We start from the raw sequence: 21,697 nt of genomic DNA on the forward strand, positions 1-21,697 counted from the left end.
TACAATTTTAATAGTTTATGTTTGTAGGAGAGAAGTGTTAATATATTATTATACTAATATTTTGATTCTTGATTTTTATGCCTATGTTATTAGCTTATTGTTAATGTATTCTAAATTGAATCTTAATTATACTTAATATAAAGTTATGTTGCTATACTATAAACATATTATTTTTTCAAGATGCTTAATATTATTTTTATGGTTAGGAGAGGGGTGGAGCTCGTTTAATCGGGTCAAAGAAGTGAGGGGTTTCAAAAAAGGGGTGAGGGGGTTGAATTCCAAGGGAGGGCGGGGAGGCATGAGAGGGTGATAGGGAAATTTAAGAGGAGAGGGGAATGCAATAAGGGGATAATTGTGAGGGTCAGGGGACAGAGGACGGGAATGATGAAGAATGGTAAGGGTGATGTGAAAGGGAGAGCCTTCTATTCAATGGGGGTGAGAAGGGAAATCCAATTTCTGCTAACTTCCAAGCCTCCATCCCTATTGAGGTTATGCGGGTGTTTGATGATTTCAAGTGCCTCCCGCACTTTACGCTTAAAGTGATGTTTTTCATTGTCAATGACCCTTGTGTCCTCAAGGCAGATGTGGTGGTTTGTCTTGCCTGCATGCTTAGCTAAAGCTGAAGAACGAGTGTTCTCATTACGAATATCTGCACCATGCTCTTTGAGCCTTATCTTGACCGACCTGCCTGTTTCCCCAATATAGTGTTCCCCACAAGAACAATTGATCATATAAACACCTTTCTGCTGGAGGTGCTTCGGGTTGTCCTTGACAGATTTCATTCTTTGTTTAATAGTCGTCATGGGTTTGAATGAAGTTTTGATATCTTTCTTCATGAGAACTTTAGCTAGCTTGTCAGTGACTCCACGAATATATGGAAGGTAAGCATTAGCAGTTGGGGGGTTATTTGATTTATCTTTTTTGTTTCTGGATCTGGCTTTCTGGATGGCTTTGAAGATGTCTTTATTATTGTATCCTAAGCTTATAAATATTTTTCTTAAGTAAGTAATCTCATCTTCGATCTCATCTGATATTCTACATGCTCTAGTAAAGAGGGTTTGAAGAACACCCATCTTTTGAGCTGGGTGGTGGTGGTGTGAATCAACATGCAGGTAATTATCAGTATGTGCCTTCTTTCTAAACACTTTGTGCCCTAGGGATCCATCCTTGTTTCTTAGGGCACAAAGTGTTTAGAAAGAAGGCACATACTCATAATTACCTACATGATGATTTACACCACCACCCAGCTCAAAATATGGGTGTTCTTCAAACCTCTTTACTAGAGCATGTAGAATATCAGATGAGATCCACATCGAAGAGGAGATTACTTACTTAAGAAAAATATTTACAAGCTTAGGATTCAATAATAAAGACGTCTTCAAGGCCATCCAGAAAGCCAGATCTGGAAGCAAAAAATTTAAATCAAATAACCCCCCAACTGCTAATGCTTACCTTCCATATATTCATGGAGTCACTGACAAGCTAGCTAAAGTTCTCTTGAAGAAAGATATCAAAACTTCATTCAAACCCATGACGACTATTAAAAAAAGATTGAAATATGTCAAGGACAACCCAGAGCACCTCTAGCAGAAAGGTGTTTATATGATCAATTGTTCTTGTGGGGAACACTATATTGGTGAAACAGGCAGGTCGGTCAAGATAAGGCTCAAAGAGCATGGTGCAGATATCTGTAATGAGAGAACTTGTTCTTTAGCTTTAGCTGAGCATGCAGGCAAGGCAAACCACCACATCTGCCTTGAAGACACATGGGTCATTGCCAATGAAAAACATCACTTTAAGCATAAAGTGCGGGAGGCACTTGAAATCATCAAACACCCGCATAACCTCAATAGGCATGGAGGCTTGGAAGTTAGCAGAAATCGAATTTCCCTTCTCACCCCCATTGAATAGAAGTCTCTCCCTTTCACATCACCCTTACCATTCTTCATCATTCTCATCCTCTGTCCCCTAACCCTCACAATTATCCCCTTATCGCATTCCCCTCTCCTCTTAAATTTCCCTATCACCCTCTCATGCCCCCCCTCGGAATTTAGCCCCCTCACCCCTTTTTTGAAACCCCTCCCTTCGTAGGTTAAACCAGTGCCACCCCTCTCCTAACCATAAAAATAATATTAAGCATCTTGAAGAAATAATACATTTATAATATAGCACATAACTTTATATTAAGTATAATTAAGATTCAATTTAGAATACATTAGCAAATTGTAATTTAATTTGAATAAAATAAAATAAAACAAAAAAACACTATTTTTAAAATCAAGACTTATTACAATAATTTGACTTTATATTAAACATAATTAAGATTCAAATTAAAAATACCTTAGAAATAAGCCAACAACATGAACTTAAATAAATCTAAAATCAAAATATTAAAGTAATATATTAACACTTTACCTATAAACAAAAACTATTGAAATTTAATTAAAATATAATTAAAGAATCTAAACTTATTACAATAAACATAAAGGTAGAAATGTAATTAATAACATGAGGAATTATATTTTTAAGTATATTATAACCATCATAAATATATTAATAAAATAGGTTAACAATAAAGAATGCAATATTCCATTAAATCATTATTATAACAAAATAAGTATTATAGAGAAATTTATAAAATAAAATAAACAAATAATTTATTAATAACAAGATAATAATAAAGAATTGAAATAAAAATCAATCTTGAACTGGTCGGCTTCCCAACTTTACAACACACCTGATCATATTTATAGCTCCCGTTTCTCTTCTTTGTAAATCAATGCTGATGATGAGTCTTGTTCTAGACTCGAAACGTAGACAACTTGAAAATGAAGACTGTGGAATATCCGAATTGAGAATCTCAATAGTTATGGATTTAAGGATTGAATTTGTGCTATTGATGCTTGCATATATGGTGCATCTTTGTGGGGATACTCCATTGATATATGTGTTGATTATATATGTGTGTTTGTGCTTGGATCTGGAAGCAAAATGTGTGTGATAAACTGTTGATGGAAAACACAGTGTATCTAATGCATAAGAGGTGCAATAAACCACATGATAATAATGTCTAAGCTATAAAGCTGAGTTGAACCTTAATCTGAATGAAATGCTTAACTGTGTTAAGAATAACACATTAATAAAAGTAAAAGAACTCCATGATATGATACAGGCCATAGCCAAAGCCATGAGAGCTTGAAATGAACCTTGAAAAGCAGTGGGCTCCGAGACCATTTTATTAATATATAGTTTACATGGAAGACCCTCTACTAGGCAGAGCGGTATTGGTTTGCAATTTATGTATTTGCTTACAAGTTATTGTGTCGCCAGATAAGCAATGTATGAGTCTTAAGGTGAGTTTTCCTGGGGCCAGTTGTGCCTGTCAGCTTTACCTAAATGGCCTCCAACCTTGCATTTTAGGCAGGCCGAATACCTGTAAGTGTCATCTTCCCATTGTTGGTGAGGCAACAAAAGGTGTGGTGTAGCGCTAAGGAGTTGCTCGCAAAGAGTGTGGATTCTGGAACTATTGACATGTGGCAGGCGAGGTGGGAACCTCTCGGAAGCTCGCGCCAAACCTGTGGTAGGTAATAAATGCAAGAGCGCTTATGACGCCATGCGAGGAATTCCCTACCTGAAGGCAGGGAAGGCCCATGGGCTGGGAATCCATTAATGAAGCTATCACCCAAGCTCAGGAGGGGTAACGTCGTGGAACGCCTTATATTGACATTGGCATAGTGGCAAAATCTTGATGTAGATCTGGGGGTCTACCAGACCTCTAAGACAGAACTGCGGTCGAGAAGACTAGCTCGAGGAAGCCTGTGTAGTTGTAGAGCATGTCTTCAGGGAGATTGCAGAAATCCTTACCTAAGACATTACATGATTCAGAGTCAAAGCCCCATGATAGAGTCATGGCAAAAATGAAAGGAAAGGATTCGTTGCCACTCAAAGGAGAGAAGCCTTAATTTTATAGAAATGATTTGGATAACCTTATCCTTTGTAGATCATAACACTAGGCGGGAAGACTTCCTATTGGCGGAGCCAGATTTTCCCTTCGTGCGATTAGATGGGAAAATGATGATGTGGCTACAAAAGTCCCAGAAGGGTAGGATCCCGTAAATTGATTTAATTAATCACCGGGAATGTTGTCACTTAATGGACCCAAGATTGTAAATCAACAGATCTGGTAACAACAAAATGATGTTGGAGAATCTCTGTTTAGGTCAGAACCCGAAATCCTATAACCAATTATGAATTTGGAAATAAATTAGAGCGTCGAGATCCGAGAAAGGAAAATATCGTAATGTCAAAAGTCCTGGGAGTCTCGAACTCTAGAATCCCATAACTAAATGCGAATTGAATTTAATTGGAGAGCCTTGATCCGAGATTGAGGTATTCCAGGGGGATAGGTGGCAATACATTATTGTTTGAAGGTGACGTCAGCTTGGTGTGTTGGTAAACACAAGGAAAGTAGTGTTGGGGTTTTCAGGTACTCAAATGCCCATATGTGGGTGACACGTGGACCTCCCACAGGTTGACACATGCAATTGATGATGTCAGCATGATATCACCTTATTAGTGGAGAATTATAGAGGTCGGATTCCCGTAACATGGTATTAATTGAATTGTTTTAGAGGAGGGAGCATTAAGGATTGTTAGTTGACAACGCGCGAGACGATGAAGAATTTCTCTGTCATCTGGGACAATTGACTTGGAAGCCCGGAGGGCCCAAAATATCGTAACCAATTTGAAATGAATTGTTGAGAAGTTTCTAGGAACCCAAGAACACGATATTATGAGATGGAACTGTTGGGACTGCATTCAAGCGGTAATCTCACTATGATTCTAAGATTTCATTTCGGATTTGATCTTGATGGGTTGTGGGAAGCACTGAGTTAAAGGTTGTCGGAAAAGGGGAGAAAAAAAATCATACCCCATTCAGGTATGTTACAAATCGGTGTGAGAATGGTACGTATCAGAGTGGTTTGGTACCCCATTCCTTCAATTAATAAAAAAGGTATTGGGTATGTTACAGAGTGGTAGTAGAGAAAATTTTGGAAAGTCCCATGCCTTGCTCGAACTCCATTAATGCAGACGTTCAGGTGGAAGATGTGAGATGGTCGGGTTGCTGGGACACTTGAAAATCTATGTTGGACCTTGACAGAGACTCTCAAACCCAATGAGAATAGTTACCTGGTGATGCCGGCGAGTAGTTGACCTAGCGGAGTTGATAGCGCATGGGTCTTGAGTGGTTTTTGAAAACCACACACGATGTTTTCTTGAAACCAAGGAGAGTACCCTCTAATAGATATGAGTCATCAATTAAAGTAATGAACAGTTTTATGAAACCGCCTCTCGGGACCACCTCGCCCGTTAAAGTTCGACAAGTAATGTTATGTCGGCTACTGTTAGATGCATCGGGAACTGCTTTGAACCATCGATCTTGTTCAACAATTATGAGCACATGGGAACACCTAATTTTTAATATATATTTCCCAATTTGTGTGCCATTGCATTGTTGGTTTATACCTGCTACATGTTCGTCATTAATCTATTGTGCTAAACTGTCGATTTCGGCCTATTGACAGACTGAATAAGATCAAACAGACAGACTGCTTCAGATTTAAAAATAATAATAATAATAATTAAAAATGGAGAAAATAATTCTCACTAATTAACTATCTAGTGTTAAAAGTCGTATTAATTTATTGATCATTGTTTTGCGGGTAAACGAGCATTAATGTAAGTTGTCTGAGAGTAGGACCATGGTCATGCAGTTTGGTATTGTTGATCATAAATCATGAATATGTTGTCTGTTTTCTATTGTCACAAATATGTTGTTAGTTTTTTATTATCATGATGAAGGGATTGAAGGATCAATGCATATGATTTGTAAATGTGTTGGCACAGTGACATGATTGTTTTGTCACAACATAAATCTCCATAGTGAATCATTACCTTGAGTTTGTGTTATTTATTATTTTGAAATTCCTAACAATGTGTCTAATTTACAACACAACAACAACAAGTCATGTCTAGTTTGATTGACCTAGGTTCTAATTACAGCTATATTAGCCCAAAACTTGTTGAGAAGTGTGAATTGGGCAAGGAATTGCATTAAGAATCTTGGTTGGTTCAATTGGCAACAGGGACAAGGAGAAGAAACAACGATTGGGTAAAGTCATCTGCAATTGAGCTCAGTGGCATGCCCACAACAACCCACTTAAATGTGTTGCCATTGGGTGGGTATGGCATATTATTGGGTATGGATTGCTTGTACTTACACCAGACCAAGGTTGATTGCTATGAGAAAGTGATAGAATGCTTGGATGAGCAAGGAACAAAACAAGTGTTGCAAGGAAAGAAGAAACACATATCAGTGACATTGATCATTTTTATGCAAGCCAAACGCAACAGCAGCAGGAAATGATGCATGTTGTTGCACTGCGAGTTTCCAAGAATGAGGAAGCTGAAGCAAAAGACAAGGAAGTTCAATTGCTTCAAAAGTACCATGCTTTGCAACAATATGAAGATGTCTTTCTAGTAGAGGTTCTTGGATTACCTCCTCACAGAGAGAGATATTTTTCTATCGAGCTAGTATCAGGAGTAGCACCAACATCTAAGGCTCCATATAGGATGAGCACCATAGAGTTGGTTAAGCTAAAATTACAGCTGAAGGAAATGCTTGAAAAGGGTTACATAAGGCCAAGTGTGTCTCCTTGGGGAGCACCAATATTATTTGTAAAGAAGAAAGATCGAACCCTTAGATTATGAATTGATTATAGACAATTGAATAAGGTAACCATCAAGAATAGGTACCCATTACCAAGGACCGATGATCTCTTTGACCAGTTAAGGGGAGCAACAATTTTCTCCAAAAATGACTTGGGGTCAGGTTACCATTAGGTAACAATCAAGGAGGAAGGTATTAATAAAACTACTTTCAGAACGAGATATGGACACGATGAATTGGTAGTGGTACCGATAGGGCTTACTAACACCCTTGCCACATTTATGTGCCTCATGAATAGAGTGTTACATCTTTACTTTGACAGGTTCATCATTATGTTTGTTGATGACATCTTGGTTTATTAAAAAATGTAAGAAGAACTTGAACAACATTTGGATGTAGTTCTACAATTGTTGAGAGAACAGAAGCTCTATGTAAAGCTTAGCAAGTGTGACTTCTTCCAATCACAGATACATTACCTAGGGCACATCGTCTCTAAGGAAGGCATATCAGTCAGCCCTAAAAAGATCAAATCCATAAGGGAGTGGCCAACTCCAAAGAACATGGATGAGGTTAGATCATTCATGGGATTAGAAGGATACTACAAGAGATTTATTTAGAATTTATCCAAAATTGGTCATCCCGTTAACAGCCTTGCAAAAAGAAAGGAGAAGATTTGAGAGGACTGTACAATGTGTAGAAAGCTTTGAACAGTTAAAACAATTGCTCACCAGTGCGCCAATGCTGAGAATCATAGATCCTGACAAGGATTTCGTGGTGTGTACAAATGCATGCAAAGAGGGACTCGATGGAGTCTTAATGCAGGAAGGGAAAGTAGTGTGCTATGAGTCTAGAAAGTTGAATAATCATGAGGAAAATTATGTGACACATGATTTATAATTGACTGCTATCATTCATGCCTTAAAAATGTGGAGGCACTACCTTCTTAGCAGGAAGTTCACACTCATGTTAGACCATAGTGGACTCAAATATTTGTTTGGACAACCGAAGTTGAATGTTAGGAAAGCAAGATGGCTGGCCACACTTAGCGAGTTTGACTTTGAAATTAAGTACATAAAAGGTAAGGAAAACAAGGTTGTTGATGCCTTGAGCAGAAGAATCCAAGTAAATCACTTGGCAGTTGTAAGTTTGTATGCAACAGATTTGGAAGAAAGAATAAAAGGTGTTGGACAACAAGATGGAAAACATCAGCAAATGAAAGAAAAGTTGTGACAAACCGGTGAGGATGAAGGATATCGCTTCACTGAGCACAACTTATTTAAGGCAAAATTTGTATGCTTAACAATGATTAAATAAAAAGACTAATAATGGAAGAACTCCATGTTAAGCCTTAATCAAGCCACCCAGGGCATCAAAAGACCATCATAGCCATTAAAGTGTACTATCACTAGCCAAATCTAAAGAAATAAGTGGCAGATTTCATAGCAATATGCATAGAATGCCAGCAGGTAAAGGTTGAATGCAAACACTCGACGAGATTTTTCCAACCTATCCCTATTCCACAATGGAAGTGGGAGGTAATTTCTATGGATTTCATTACAAGATTTCCCAAAACATTTAAGTAACAAGATGCAATCATGGTAGTGGTGGATAAACTTAGCAAGGTTGTTCATTTTGTGGTAGTCAAATCCACCAATTCCGCTAATGATATAGCACAAATCTTCATAAAGGATATTGTGAGGCTACATGGCATTCCCAAGAAGATTGTGTCAAACAGAGATGCTAGATTCACCTTCAGGTTAGTGGGCTCAGAACCGGGATAAGGTCATAGCGGGATCCAGTCGTTCATAGCGGGATTGGATCTACTTTACGAACCATGTCGTACTGTCACCCTGCCTGTTTGACAACCACAAAGCATGATGCCTTGGAAGGAATTTTAAATGATTGGGAATAATATTAACATTTAGTATAGCCTATCATCCACAAGAAGATGGGAAAACAGAGAGGATAAACCAGATCCTTGAGGACATGTTAAGGATGTACGTGATGCATCAACCCAAGAAATGGGGATAATATCTTCCACTTGTGTAATTTGCATATAATAATGGACATCAAGAGTCCATAAAGATGAGCCCCTTTGAGGCATTGGATGGTAGGAGTTGTAATACTCCTATTAGCTGGAGTGATCCAATTAACATAATTCATGTGGGACCTAATATGCTTAAGGACATGGAACAACAACTTCAAATCATTAAAAAAAAATTGAAAGTGGCACATGATAGACAAAAAAGCTATGCATATAAGCATAAGATACACAAAGAGTTCCAAGTGCGATAAAAAGTTTACCTAAGAATTAAACCCAAGAAAAGTTCCCTAAAAATGGGGACATGTGGCAAGTTGGTACCATGCTATTGTGGGCCATTTGATATTCTTGAAAGGATTGGAATTATAGCATATAGGCTAGATTTAACTCCATTAGAGTTCATGTTGTTTTCCATGTTTCTTTACTTAAAAGGTATATACATGGTTCTCGTCATGTGATTGGTTGGTCTATGCTATATGTGGAACTAGAGGGAGAGTTCCAACTAGATCCATTGTACATTCTAGACCGGAGGACTCTCATGCTCCGAAATCGAGCCATGGAGCAAGTCAAGGTGCAATGGAAGCACTTTGGGCCAAAGGAGGCCACATGAGAGATGGATGATGCCATGAAAGTTACTTATCCTTGTTTGATGGTTAAAGTAAATACTATATAGAGTTGTCTCTATAAAGCTCCATGAAACAATATGTGTCTTACTTTAATTTTGGCATTGTATATGTGTAAATGAACACCGAGGGTGGTGTTCCCTCAAGGGGGAGGGGAATGTGACAACCCCACCCAAGGTTCTCGTATGAGCCACATTGTAAATATGATGTAAAGTTTACGTAATGTTGAAATCAAAAGAAAAGGGGATTGAGTCAAAGGGACACGAATTCCAAAATTGGTGGAGGAGTATTGTTACTTGGGATGTTATGGTTTCTTGTGCAAAGAAGAAATTTGAATTCGCATGACAACTGTTACACAGTAATTTGTCACCATTGGTCACCGTCCCTATTACCCCTATTTCCGTACTTTGGAGGACTCATTCCGGGACCTGTGAGCAGTGACATAACCTTAAAACACTTACATTATGTTCCCCTGAGTATGTACTTCATGTTCCCTGAAGACACCTCCTGCAAAATATCCCTGAAAAGTGCCCTTTTTCCATTAGCGCGGGTCCACAATGGAATACTCGCGCCAATCAATGAGATCCTCAAAAGAGGGTGCGACCATTGGCGCTCTGTCTTAGAACAACACCCGCGCCAACCAAGTTTGGTAAAGATTTTTGACAAACGCGCACCTAGCTGTTTTTTCCCTTCAAGTCATGAAGTCTTTTGAGGATAAAGCTCATCTTCTAGATGCCGAGAGTCATCATCTATCCTTGACATCTATCCATATCTGCTTTTCGGAGATAATGCCAATCCACAATGGGTGTCCTGATGCATTGTATCTTCTTCCCCTACTCCATCTATAAAAGTCTGTCCTCATGCATTTGACAAGGGAGTTTTTGGGAGTAATGCTAGTTGTGATAACGCTTGTCTTGAGTGATAGTAAGAGTCTTGAAGCATAGGGAGGTTATGCTGCCGGAAGTCTGAGAGAGAGAAGGTCTATTGCAAGACATGTATAGCTGCTCGCCCAGCCAGAGGAGAGGTTCAACATCAGAACTTTGGTTGTATCTTTCTCTGTTGATTATTCATTAATAAACGACTACTATTATGGTTCTGATCTTACTGTTTATGATGATAATGTTTTATCTATTTCCTTTCTCACTGAAATATAGTTGTATTTTAGTGGATTTTATGCTTGTATTCGCTTCGTTCTTTGCATGTGCAGGTATCCGTTCGCGGGGATCGTGAGGATTGTGACCTGCCGAAGCAAGGGAACGGAAGCATCAACTCTTCTTCGACATTAGCATTGGACTCCAGGTTATTTCTCATAATCCACTTTCAGTTTACAACTAGGAACTTGCATGGTAGCGTGAATTGATTGTTGCTAGACCCATTTTGGGCTAGTGGGATCGCCTCTGTCCGCAGAGGGGATTTACCTCTCCAACAATTTGGCGACTCCACTGGGGAGGAGCTATTTGTTGTTTGATTTATAAACCTTGGACGGAGTCTGAAGCACGGCCAGGCAGCCTTTGAAACGCTATTGCTTTGCATTAGCGGAGTAGATCAACGCCACTTCAGTCAATCTCCGGTTTGGTTTATGAACCGAACAGCTTGGAGTTTGTCTTGCATGTTAGTTTTCTCTTGCTTGCTTGTGTAAATGAGCTTTCTGGGTCAGTTTTAAAGTTGTTATTTGCTGTTTGATCTGTCTGAGTACTGTCGGCCAGACCCTGGATTGCTTTATTTATTTTTTGGGCCAGCAAACTGTGTTGGCGCGTTTGTTTACTTGACAGTCGCGCCAGTTGGCGCATGTTGCACAACAACAACTCGCGCCAATTCCTTAATAACACAAGTTACAGGCTGACAGTCGCGCCAGTCCTGTGAACTTTTCCAGTGTGTGCGTTGAAATCTCTTTAAACTCAGATTTTTGTCTTTTTACATCCTCTGCAGCTTCTGGAAGTGTGTTGGAACTCTGTTTGACTGGTTTTTTACCTTTATCCTTCGGTTGTTTGCCTATTTCTATCGATTTTATATATCGAGCCTTCTGTGGGAGTTTTGGTTCTGTGATTGTCCAGTCAACTTTTTGGTTGTTTTCCGCACCTGTCTAGTGGTTGTTAAAGCTTATTATTCTGTGCTTCGGGCAATTCAACTCTAGCTCGTTTAGATTTTGCTTCACTTCATTTGAGCTTAGATCACATGGTTCATTGAAGCTCTTTGCGATTTTCCTTGTTTTGACAGTTCATCTTGGTGTTTCAGACTTGGTTCTATTTGCATTGAGTGAATTTTGTCTGTTTATGCTTGTTAATATCTCTCGAGATTTGTTTAAATGCATTATGTCATTTTAAAAGAAAAAACAAATGATCTTTTTGCATTATATTAGTTAGCATTTATTGTTATTGGCAATTAGTCGCTTTTAAAAAGAAAAAGAAAAAGAAAAAGTTTCATTTCTTGTTATTAGCTGCATTAGGATCTTTGTTGATTGTTTATTGTTCATTTTGTTTGTTTGAAAATCTCAACTCTCCTGTAGTTAGCATTCATTGAACGAAATGATATAATTTTGGCATATAGTTTGCATTTAGGAAGTTTTGAGAGATCACATACGGTAGGACCTAAAAACTGAAACTTAATTGAAGGTCAACTGTAAAATAAATCGAATGAATCTAACAATGCATTGGAACCTAACACATATATTCTAGAGGTCTAGGCTAGAGACGTGTTCCGGCGTCGTTAAACCTAGTCACTGTTGTTTCACATTACGGTTGGGTGATTCCTCCTCTTGTGACTCGATAGTGGTCTAGCACGGACTGAGCTCCCACGTACCGTCACGTATATAAGGGAGACCCCACTAGGTTATCATCCTTTATCCACAAGAAGTCGTGTCTGCCGCCTTACAAGCCGTAATGCACTGAACACAGCATTCGGGAAGATTGACTGCCGTACGGGAAGTCCTTGGTTTTCCTCTGATTGCCAAGGTGTATAAGCAGTTTTACGGATTGTTTGGTAAACCCTTTGCCTAGAGTCTCCAGAGTAGTCACTTTTGATCCTTTTCGGACTCCTTAAAAGAAAAGGTGCCAGTGAGCATCTTGTCACTTCGTGCTCATTAAATATTCGAAGGACACTAGAGTCATCGTTTTGTCCTTTTCTCGACTCTTAAAACATGAAAAGGTCAAGTTGTGTCTTTGCGTCTTAAAATTTATTCGACCACGATAACATCTACCCGGTTAGTTTTTGTTTGCGTTAGTTTGAGTAGGGTTTTGGTCTCGTTAGATTCCCTAGGATTGTGTGAAGTTTCATCCTGGCGGAATTACCAATTTCATCTTCCGAGATACCGGTTGTGAGTGCAACTCTTTCTATTGTTCCGAGTATACAACCGATTAGTTCTCGTGCTCCAGGCGACGAGACCTACGAGTTTCATTGGAACCCTGTTTGGGAACCTTTTGAGAATAGTGTCCCTTTTTGGGACTACACTTCTCCTCGTGTTTCAGCCCCACCTTTCTCCTCCAACATGGAGGACGTGTCACCTACTACGACTGATGAGTCCGTTGCGATGAGCGGTGAAATTCCCACCGCAACGGAACCCACACCTATCAGTAGTACTCCTACTACTGGGAACCTACCACCACGGTATAAAGCATTAAGGGATACTATGCCCTCTGGAACTCCTTTCACGGGTTCTATTTGGTCACCACTCGCTTTTCCTACCACGGAGCCTTTTACTCCACAAAGTCGCAGTACGTCTGTCACCTCAATCACAACCGTTCCAACGGTATGTGTAGCCTCTTCGACTCCTATTTTTAGTCGTCCTTCGGCTTCTTTATTCGGAGTCTTTGATCCTACGTCAAATGTCCCAACAGAGGGGCCATACGATCGATATTTGCCATCTCAACCGATTTTTGAGGTATCAGTTCCGTTGTCAATTGATTGGGCTTCCACCTCTTTTCATGGTGGCCAAGTATTATCTGCGCAATCTCCAAGACAACCTCCTCAAGACCAACAAGGGCAATCCTTCCATGGAAACCCTTTTGCCTCTGGTGGTCCGTTTTTCTCCTCTTATGTTCAACCTTTTGGTAACTCAGGTCAATCTTCTGTTCAACAAGCCCAACATGGTATCCAGCAAGGTTATCCTACTGGACAAATTGGTCAATCATATGTTAACCCAAACCAATCCAATGTCCAGTATGGTCCAATATCTGGACAAGCTGCTCAACCGTATGGTCAGCCTTCTGTCCAGTATAGTCAACCTTCTGGGCAAGTTGGTCAGCCTCAAATCCAATCAGGCCAACCAACTGCCCAGCCCACTCAGCCATCTGGTCCGTTAGGACAACCTTCAGTTGTGCAACAACAACAACTCCATTCCCAGTAGGCACAACCTTCTGGGCAGGGAGGCCAATCCCAATATCAACAAGGTTATCCTTCCGGCCAGATAGCCCAACCTACAGGACATCCTTCTGGCACTGCTCAACCTGGTTTTTTGCCCTAGGCTGGACCCTAGACCCCATCCGGTTTTCAAATGCAAGTTGGAGTTCAATCTCAACAAACCTATCAAACTCAGCCTGTTTCTCAAACTCAGTTTGGATTCCAGCCACCGTATGGTCACCAGCAACCTCAAGGGCAACCTTTGTTTGCCCCGTATCAAAATTACCAACAACTGCAGCCCAATCCTTATCAGAATTATCCGCAACCATATGGTGCTCCTGCAGGACCGTTTGGTAATCCTTGGAACCCTAGGGGGCAGAACCCAAATCCCTACGGACAAAACCCTATGGGGCCAAATCCGTCTGGACCAAGCCCTTGGGGGAAACCACCAATTAGTTGGAACCCTGGTGCTCCATCCCACCAGCAGCCCCAGATGTCCTTTAATCCTCAATTACCCTTCTTAGCAACTCTAGAATTACCGGATGTGTCCAAATTGACCATTGATCTGATTCTCCATAATCCGTATTGGCCTCCGGTTCCAACGAAAATTCCCGGTGACTGTCCAAAGTTTGATGGTAAAGCTAATGAAGATCCACAAGCTCATGTCATGACTTATCACCTCTGGTGCTCATCCAATTCATGGCTTGATGATTCAATTCGGCTTCGCCTTTTCCAAAGGACTCTCACTGGCTCTGCAGCTAAGTGGTATATTGAGCTTAATCGCGGATCCTTTCAGGATTTCAACTCGTTGGCTATGGCATTCCTGACGCATTTTTAGTTACCCATTCGATATGAAACGGGTACACACCTCCTCACATCCTTAATACAGACAACGGTTACGCATATCTTCGATCATATTCATGAATGGAGATGGCGTAGACGTATGATCAAATTTTGGATTCCCGACGAGCTTCTTACCGATTGGTGTCACTGAAGAGCAAGCTATTGCGCGCGCTCAGTACCTTGACTTGGTTTACTCTCAGTCAGGTACATTGTATGACTATCTACCTGATGCCCCGAGACCAGGAACATCCAAAGCCCCGCCAACACCAACTGTTGACGGTATTATTGGTTCTGTTAGTTCATCCTCGAAGAAAAATTCCACGAACCCTGGGAAGCAAAAACCAACTGCTTCGAGTGAACAAACTTCCCAGGTAGCACCCATTTCGAATGTTACTTCCGAGGTCAACGCCGTCCAATCCACCACGGCAGACAAAGCCTCGAAAGGAAAGAAGAAAGGGAAAGCGAAGAATAAACCAGATCAACCTAAGCAGGACGCCCCTAAACCTCCGCCCGAGGAGGGTGCCAAACGCAAACCCAAGTATCCTTGTCTTATCTGTGATGAGGATCACTATACCAAAGACTGCCCTAGGCGGTCCGAAGTTAGTCGTTTGTTGAAAGGCGCTCCCGGGACTCCTGCGGTGCTCAAAGAACCCTTTCCCTCACAACAAACTCAAAAAACTCAAATGGTGGCTGACCCTTCTCAGCCTCCCTCTTCCTTCGGTTCTCAAGTGTTTATGGCTGGAACGATACCTGTCAATATCAGTACTCGAACAAAAGATTATCCGCCATCTACCGGGAAAGAGCCTGAGATCCCCTCTAGTGCTCCACCATTCAGTTCAGGTCCGCTCCACATTGAGAGACCTACCACTGAGACGCCTCTTCGACCCCCTCCAAAAGGAGTACTCCAGAAATCTTCTTACAACCCAAATGCTCGTGCTGCACAGCACTACAACATCATTGAGGACTTAGCGCAGACTCCGTCGGCTATGTCTGCTTTAGAAGTTCTCCAGAGCTGCCCTTCTCAGAGGAAGTCCTTGCTATCCACTATTGGTGGCATAGACCCGACCGACTCGGATTTAGTTACTTTTGACTTAGAACGCCATACGCAGAGACTGCCTCCCCAAATCGCATTCCTTATACAGGTTATCATTGATTCCAAAACGATCCATCGAATAGTCATTGATGAAGGTGCTTCTACTTGCATCATGTCTGTTGCCTGTTGGAAAGCCATCGGATCTCCGACGCTGAGCCAGTCTCCCACGACCTTGGAAGCCTTTGATGGAAGAGCATCCCGTACTTATGGTATACTCCAACGTTTTCCCATCTCTTTGGAAGGGAAGACGGTCGAAATAGAAGTTGAAGTTGTTGATGCTACCCTTACCTACAACCTCCTTCTCGGACGTACCTGGATATACGCGATGAAAGATGTTGCTTCGTCTTTGTTTCGTATTATTCGTTTCCCTCATCAAGGGAAGATTATTACCGTGGACCAGCTATCATTCTTCGCTTCCTCTTCAGAAGGCAACATCCCTTTTGTGGAGCATACCTCAAATTTATCAGAGAGTCTGGGAGCCAGACTTTTCAAAGATCCCGCCCTTATGGGTGTTTTTCCGCTCCCCCCTCCTAACGTCGCTTCTGTCAATATGATTACTACTTTTTCTGATCCGTGGATCATCCCTCCCACAGACCAAGTAGATTCGTGGGGCGACCAGATGCCGTTGAGTCCTGCCGAGCTCAACTATGTCGAAATCATTGCTGCATCGGCTCCCTCTTCTGAACTTGCTCCATCCTCAGGGCTTCTAGAAGAGACTTCTTCGGACTCTTTAAAAGAAACATTCCCTTCCGACGAAGCCATTATTGAGACTATGTCTCTCGAGGAACCTCCTTGGCATGATTTTCACCATCGTTCCTCGTTTCTACCTGCCCCGCAGGATATGCTTACGTGTTTCGAGTGGTTTGCTCCTTGTCTCCCATCTCAAATCCTTCAAACACCTATCCAAGTTTATCAAGTGTCTTCTGAAGGAAATCTGGCGAACATTACGCAAACCCAACCCATCGACATCTCTGTCAAGCCAGGGATTGTCGAGCATCTTCACATAGGAGTCACTTGTACTACGGAGGAGATTCAACTTTATTCCAACCTTTTTTGCGAATTTCGTGACGTCTTTGCATGGTCCTATGAAGAAATGCCCGTCATTGATCCCAGCATAGTGGTGCATGAGATAATCACGTACCCAGGTGCTAAGCCTGTTCGTCAACATCTACGCCCCGTACACCCTCGAAAGGCTGCAGCTATCAAGGCCGAAGTCGAGAAGCTTCTTAAAGCTGGTTTTATTTATCCTATACCGCTCAAAGATTGGGTTTCCAATATCGTACCTGTGACTAAAAAACAAGGTACAATCCGTGTGTGTGTTGATTATCGTGATATAAATCGAGCCTGTCCTAAAGATAATTTTCCCACACCATTCATTGATCAAATTATTGACGAGTGTGCCGGAAGTGAAATGTACTCTTTTATGGACGGTTTTTCTGGATACAACCAGATCAATATTGCTCCCGCTGATCAACACAAGACTGCCTTTATCTGTCCATGGGGCACTTTTGCCTATAAGAAGCTCCCTTTCGGTCTCAAAAATGCCGGTGCTACCTTCCAACGTGCAATGTCCTATGCTTTCCATGACATTCGACACATTGTACAGACATACCTGGATGATCTTCCAGCTCATTCAGCCAAACGTCAGGACCACCCTACTCACCTTCGCGAGATATTCCTTCGCTGTCGATACTATCGAATCAGGCTTAATCCTCATAAATGTGTCTTCTGCGTTGAATCTGGTCGACTTCTCGGGTTTGTCGTCTCCCGAGAGGGCATCTGTTTGGATACCCTTAAAGTCGAAGCTATAGTGAATCTTCCTCCTCCTGCTTCTTTACAGCAATTGCAAAGTTTGCAGGGTAAAGCAAATTTTTTACGTCGTTTCGTTACAAACTATGCCGAGGTGGCCAAAGGTTTTACACGATTACTAAAACACGATGTCCCTTTTCATTGGGATATCATGGCTCAAGAATCTTTTGAGCGTCTCAAGGGTCTCCTTGTTTCTGCTCCATTACTTCGTCCTCCGAACTATCATCGTGACTACACTCTGTATTTGGCCGCCGCCGACACCACTATCGGCATGGTTCTCGTTCAAGCTGACGATGATGGCACTGAACATGTTATATATTATCTCAGCCGCAATCTTTTAAACACGGAAACTCGATATGCCTATGTCGAGAAGTTGGCTTTGGTCGTCGTTTGTGCCGTCCAATGTTTCCGTCATTATATTCTGATGCGTACCACTACCGTGATTTCTGATTGCAACCCCATGACGTATATTTTGTCACGCCAGTTGCTGGGGGGCAAGTACTCAAAGTGGATTGTCATCCTCCAAGAGTTCGACTTGGAATTCACTACTGCCAAGTCCAAGAAATCACTTGTCTTTGCTGAGTTACTGTGCTCTTTGCCATCTTCTTCCACACCCTCTAACGTAGAGGATCAAATTCCGGATGAGACTTTATTTCTCATTAGCACCCTCGATCCCTGGTACGGTGATATCATTATCTATCTAAAAACGTCCTCCTTTCGCCCTGGCGTGTCCAAAGATGCTAGGCGAAGGATTCGTCATCAATCATAACCATACTGTATCATTGGGGACACACTCTATCGCCTCGACGCCGACTCTATTCTCCGCCGCTGCTTAACTCTCGAAGAAGCTGAGTGTGTCTTGAATGACTGTCACTCAGGTGGTTGTGGTGGTCACATGTCTGGATATGTCACTGCCCAAAAAATCCTCCGTACTGGCTACTTTTGGCTCTCTATCTTTAAGGATTGCATTCTTGCCGTCCACTCTTGTCATGAGTGCCAGATATACCAGCGGAAGATGCGAGCGCCTCCTGCTCCATTGCACCCTGTTGTCAACGTCGGCCCTTTTGCCAAATGGGGCGTTGATTATATGACCTGTAACCCTCGCTTGGCTGGGGGGCATGGGTTTATTATCGTTGCCGTAGATTACTTTACTAAATGGGTCGAGGCGATGCCTACATTAACTGAAGACGGTCACACAGCGGCGCAATTTTTATTCAATCATGTTATTTCGCGATTCGGCGTCCCTCAAGCCATCGTCACTGATCACGGGAAACATTTCCGTAATCATATGATGTCGGAATTAACAACCCAGCTAGGCTTGCAGCACGATAGTTCAACTCCATACTACCCTCAGTCCAATGGCCAAGTTGAAGCTGTCAATAAGATTTTGGTTACCATGCTTCAGTGTACCATTGGCATGCATAAGTCTAACTGACATTTGATGTTGTTCCCTGCCTTGTGGGCCTACCGAACCTCTGTGAAGGATGCCACTGGTTTTACTCCATTTCAACTCGTTTATGGACTAGAGGCTACCCTTCCAATTGAATGTGAAATCCCTTCATTAAAATTGGTTGTCGAGCTACTTCCCAACACTACTCCGTTAGAAGAACGCCTTCTTTACCTAGAACGGCTAGATGAGACCCGTCGCCTGGCCTCTTTGGCCATCGAAACGCAAGAGAAGCGAGTCAAGACTCACTTCGATCAGACCGTACGTCCACATTCTTTTGTTGAGGGAGACTTAGTCTTGCTCTATGATCAGGCAAACGATAAGCTAGGAGCAGGAAAGCTCGAGTCTATGTGGCTAGGCCCTTACATTGTCAAGAAATTTTTGCAAAAAGGGGCCTATGAGTTAATTGATTATGAAGGGAACTCTCTTAGGAAGCCCCTAAATGGGCTGTATTTAAAAAAGTACTATGCATGATGCTGGTACATTTTATTTTGTACATACATGTACTCTAGCAAGTGTGTTGTGTGTGTGTGTCAGTTTTAAAGGCGTAACTGTCACTTATTGTGTCTTTCGCTTCTTGTGCAGATGTCTGATGCACCTTATGTTGGTTTCGCTGATGGTGCCTGCCGCAGTACTCGCAACTTGTCCTCTGCGGCGTGGGTGATCTATGATCGTCATGGCGAGTTGATAGATCTTCAAGGTGTGTGTTTGGGTCGTACCACTAACAATGTCTCTGAATATTGTGCTGTAATCGAGCTACTTGTTGAAGCAATTAATCTCGGCATTCGTACATTGGTAGTAAACCTGGACTCTCAACTTGTCGTCCACTAGCTCAACGGGCAATATTCCGTCAAAGACCATCACATTCTAAGGTTGTATTTACGTGTGAGATTGTTGGAAAGGAGCTTTGATTTTTATCACATATCAGCATATTCCACGATAATTAAACACATTATCTGATGCATTGGCTAATCATGTATTAGATAGACATTTGCGTAATTTGTAATCAAAACATTATACAAGCAAGCACATGAAAACACAATAATAAACCATAGACATATGTATATATATACGTGTGTGTCATAATGTTTGCGCCACGCGCATTACATAATCCAAAAAATAATACATGCCCGAATCTCATATGGCCGCAGACAACATGTCTCTCAAAATATGCAAAAATGAAACCTAGGCGTATAATCACAGTGATGGTCGTGATAGCATGTCATCGCTCGCACCAAACGTCTCAGCAGACGGTGGACGCGAGTCGGTACTCCCACTGTGTGCCTCTGGTACTCGAAAGGCATGTTCGTTAGCCTAGCATAGTCCGGAATCCCTTGGGTAAGACCCTCGAGATTATGCACCAGCAGCTCCTCTCCTCTGGCACTCCTTGCCTGTTGAGGGTCAGCTGCGGGTTGTACCCTCCGTGCTATATGAGACAGACCAGCTGGTCGCTCTGCACCAACATCTGCATACATATATATAGCTGTTGTCAGAGACATGCATGTATTACACAAAAAAATGAAATACATCAAAAACATCAAAAACACAAAGAGTTCCTACCAAGCTCCTCATCCCAGTCTTCTCCCGCAGGCAATGGGAGATCTGGGTGTCCAGTAAAATCAGTGCCCGCATAGGGCCAGTCCTCTATCACGATCATCTGGTGACGGAGCCATATGAAGAACTCGAGCCTCCAGGCCATCTGCTGGCCCCTTCCTCCTCTGGGCATGAGTGCTGCCCATCGAGCCAACCTCGGCTCCCGTGGCACTGGATCTGCCACTATACCTCCCTGAATCCGGAATATCGGCAGTCGCTCCAGGAAGAAAGATACCACGATGGACCCATACCAGAACTGTTTGTTGCCACGCTTACACTTCGTAAGCTGCCTCTTGATATTTGTCGTCACTGCCGTGGCCCAATCAAACAGTGTAGGTTGGAGACACTCAGTTGCCAGCAGTAAGTGATTCTTGCTGGCCTCGTGGGGCGCCTGTACCCCAGCCGTCCATGTAATGGTGAATAATATCACCCGTAATACCAGGTCTGGGATTGTGATAATATCTACCTTGGCACTGTTTGATCCAAAATGTTCCCCAGGACAAACTCGTTCCATCACCTCCCCCATCTTTTCCCCGGAAGGCCTACTACCAATCAAGATGGGTCGTGCACTTCTCCGCGATAATCCAGTGATAAAGTAGACATCAGAAACATCCAATTCCAATGTCTGATCTTTCAAGCGGAATACCTGATCCTCCGTATCCCAAGCATCCACGATAAACCGTAGTAACTCAGGTTGTGCACGCAAGTAGGAGGTGAGGAAGAATTTCTTCAAGTCGCAGTCCCTCAAAGCATCCATACAGGCTTCATCCTCCAATGCCATGGCATCTATGGCATCATGCTCTCTTTCTCTCCATTCTACAGCCATTCTGACGAATCCCTGCAACCACAAAGTCGAAAATATCATCATTAGATCACTGATGAAACCAAAATTCAAAGAAATTTGCAAAATCGACGGTCAAATTCATGGGAAAATTAGGTCGCGCGGTTGGCGCAACTGTTTTCAAAACAGTCGCGCTAATGTCGCGCCCCCTATGGGGAAAAAATCTCGTTGGCGCGATCCCGCACGGGAAACTCGCACCAATGGCGCAGCCCTAAAATTTTGCAATTCCTCTTGCAAGGAACCCATCTATGGATGAAAAACTGAAAAAATGGAATGAAAATGAAGCTAAGGATGAGGCCTCTTACCTGCTTCAGACGGCGGCTCGAATGCTCTCCTGGATTG

The 21,697-nt window shown here is 42.1% G+C and overlaps 1 protein-coding gene across 1 annotated transcript; it reads right to left on the reverse strand.

Moving 5' to 3' along the window:
- Positions 1-422: 422 nt before the first annotated feature.
- Positions 423-21,295, reverse strand: LOC149155811 (uncharacterized). The gene is made up of 2 exons (XM_089444532.1): positions 20,954-21,295; positions 423-941 (listed from the first exon to the last, which is right to left on the reverse strand). The coding sequence occupies exons 1-2, from the start codon at positions 21,293-21,295 to the stop codon at positions 423-425; spliced, it is 861 nt and encodes a 286-aa protein (XP_089300658.1).
- Between the last annotated feature and the right edge of the window lie 402 nt (positions 21,296-21,697).

This window comes from Pinus tabuliformis, chromosome 9 (genome assembly GCF_031772625.1).
Source record: "Pinus tabuliformis cultivar Carrire ecotype Pingquan chromosome 9, CPIR1, whole genome shotgun sequence".
NCBI lineage: Eukaryota > Viridiplantae > Streptophyta > Pinopsida > Pinales > Pinaceae > Pinus > Pinus tabuliformis.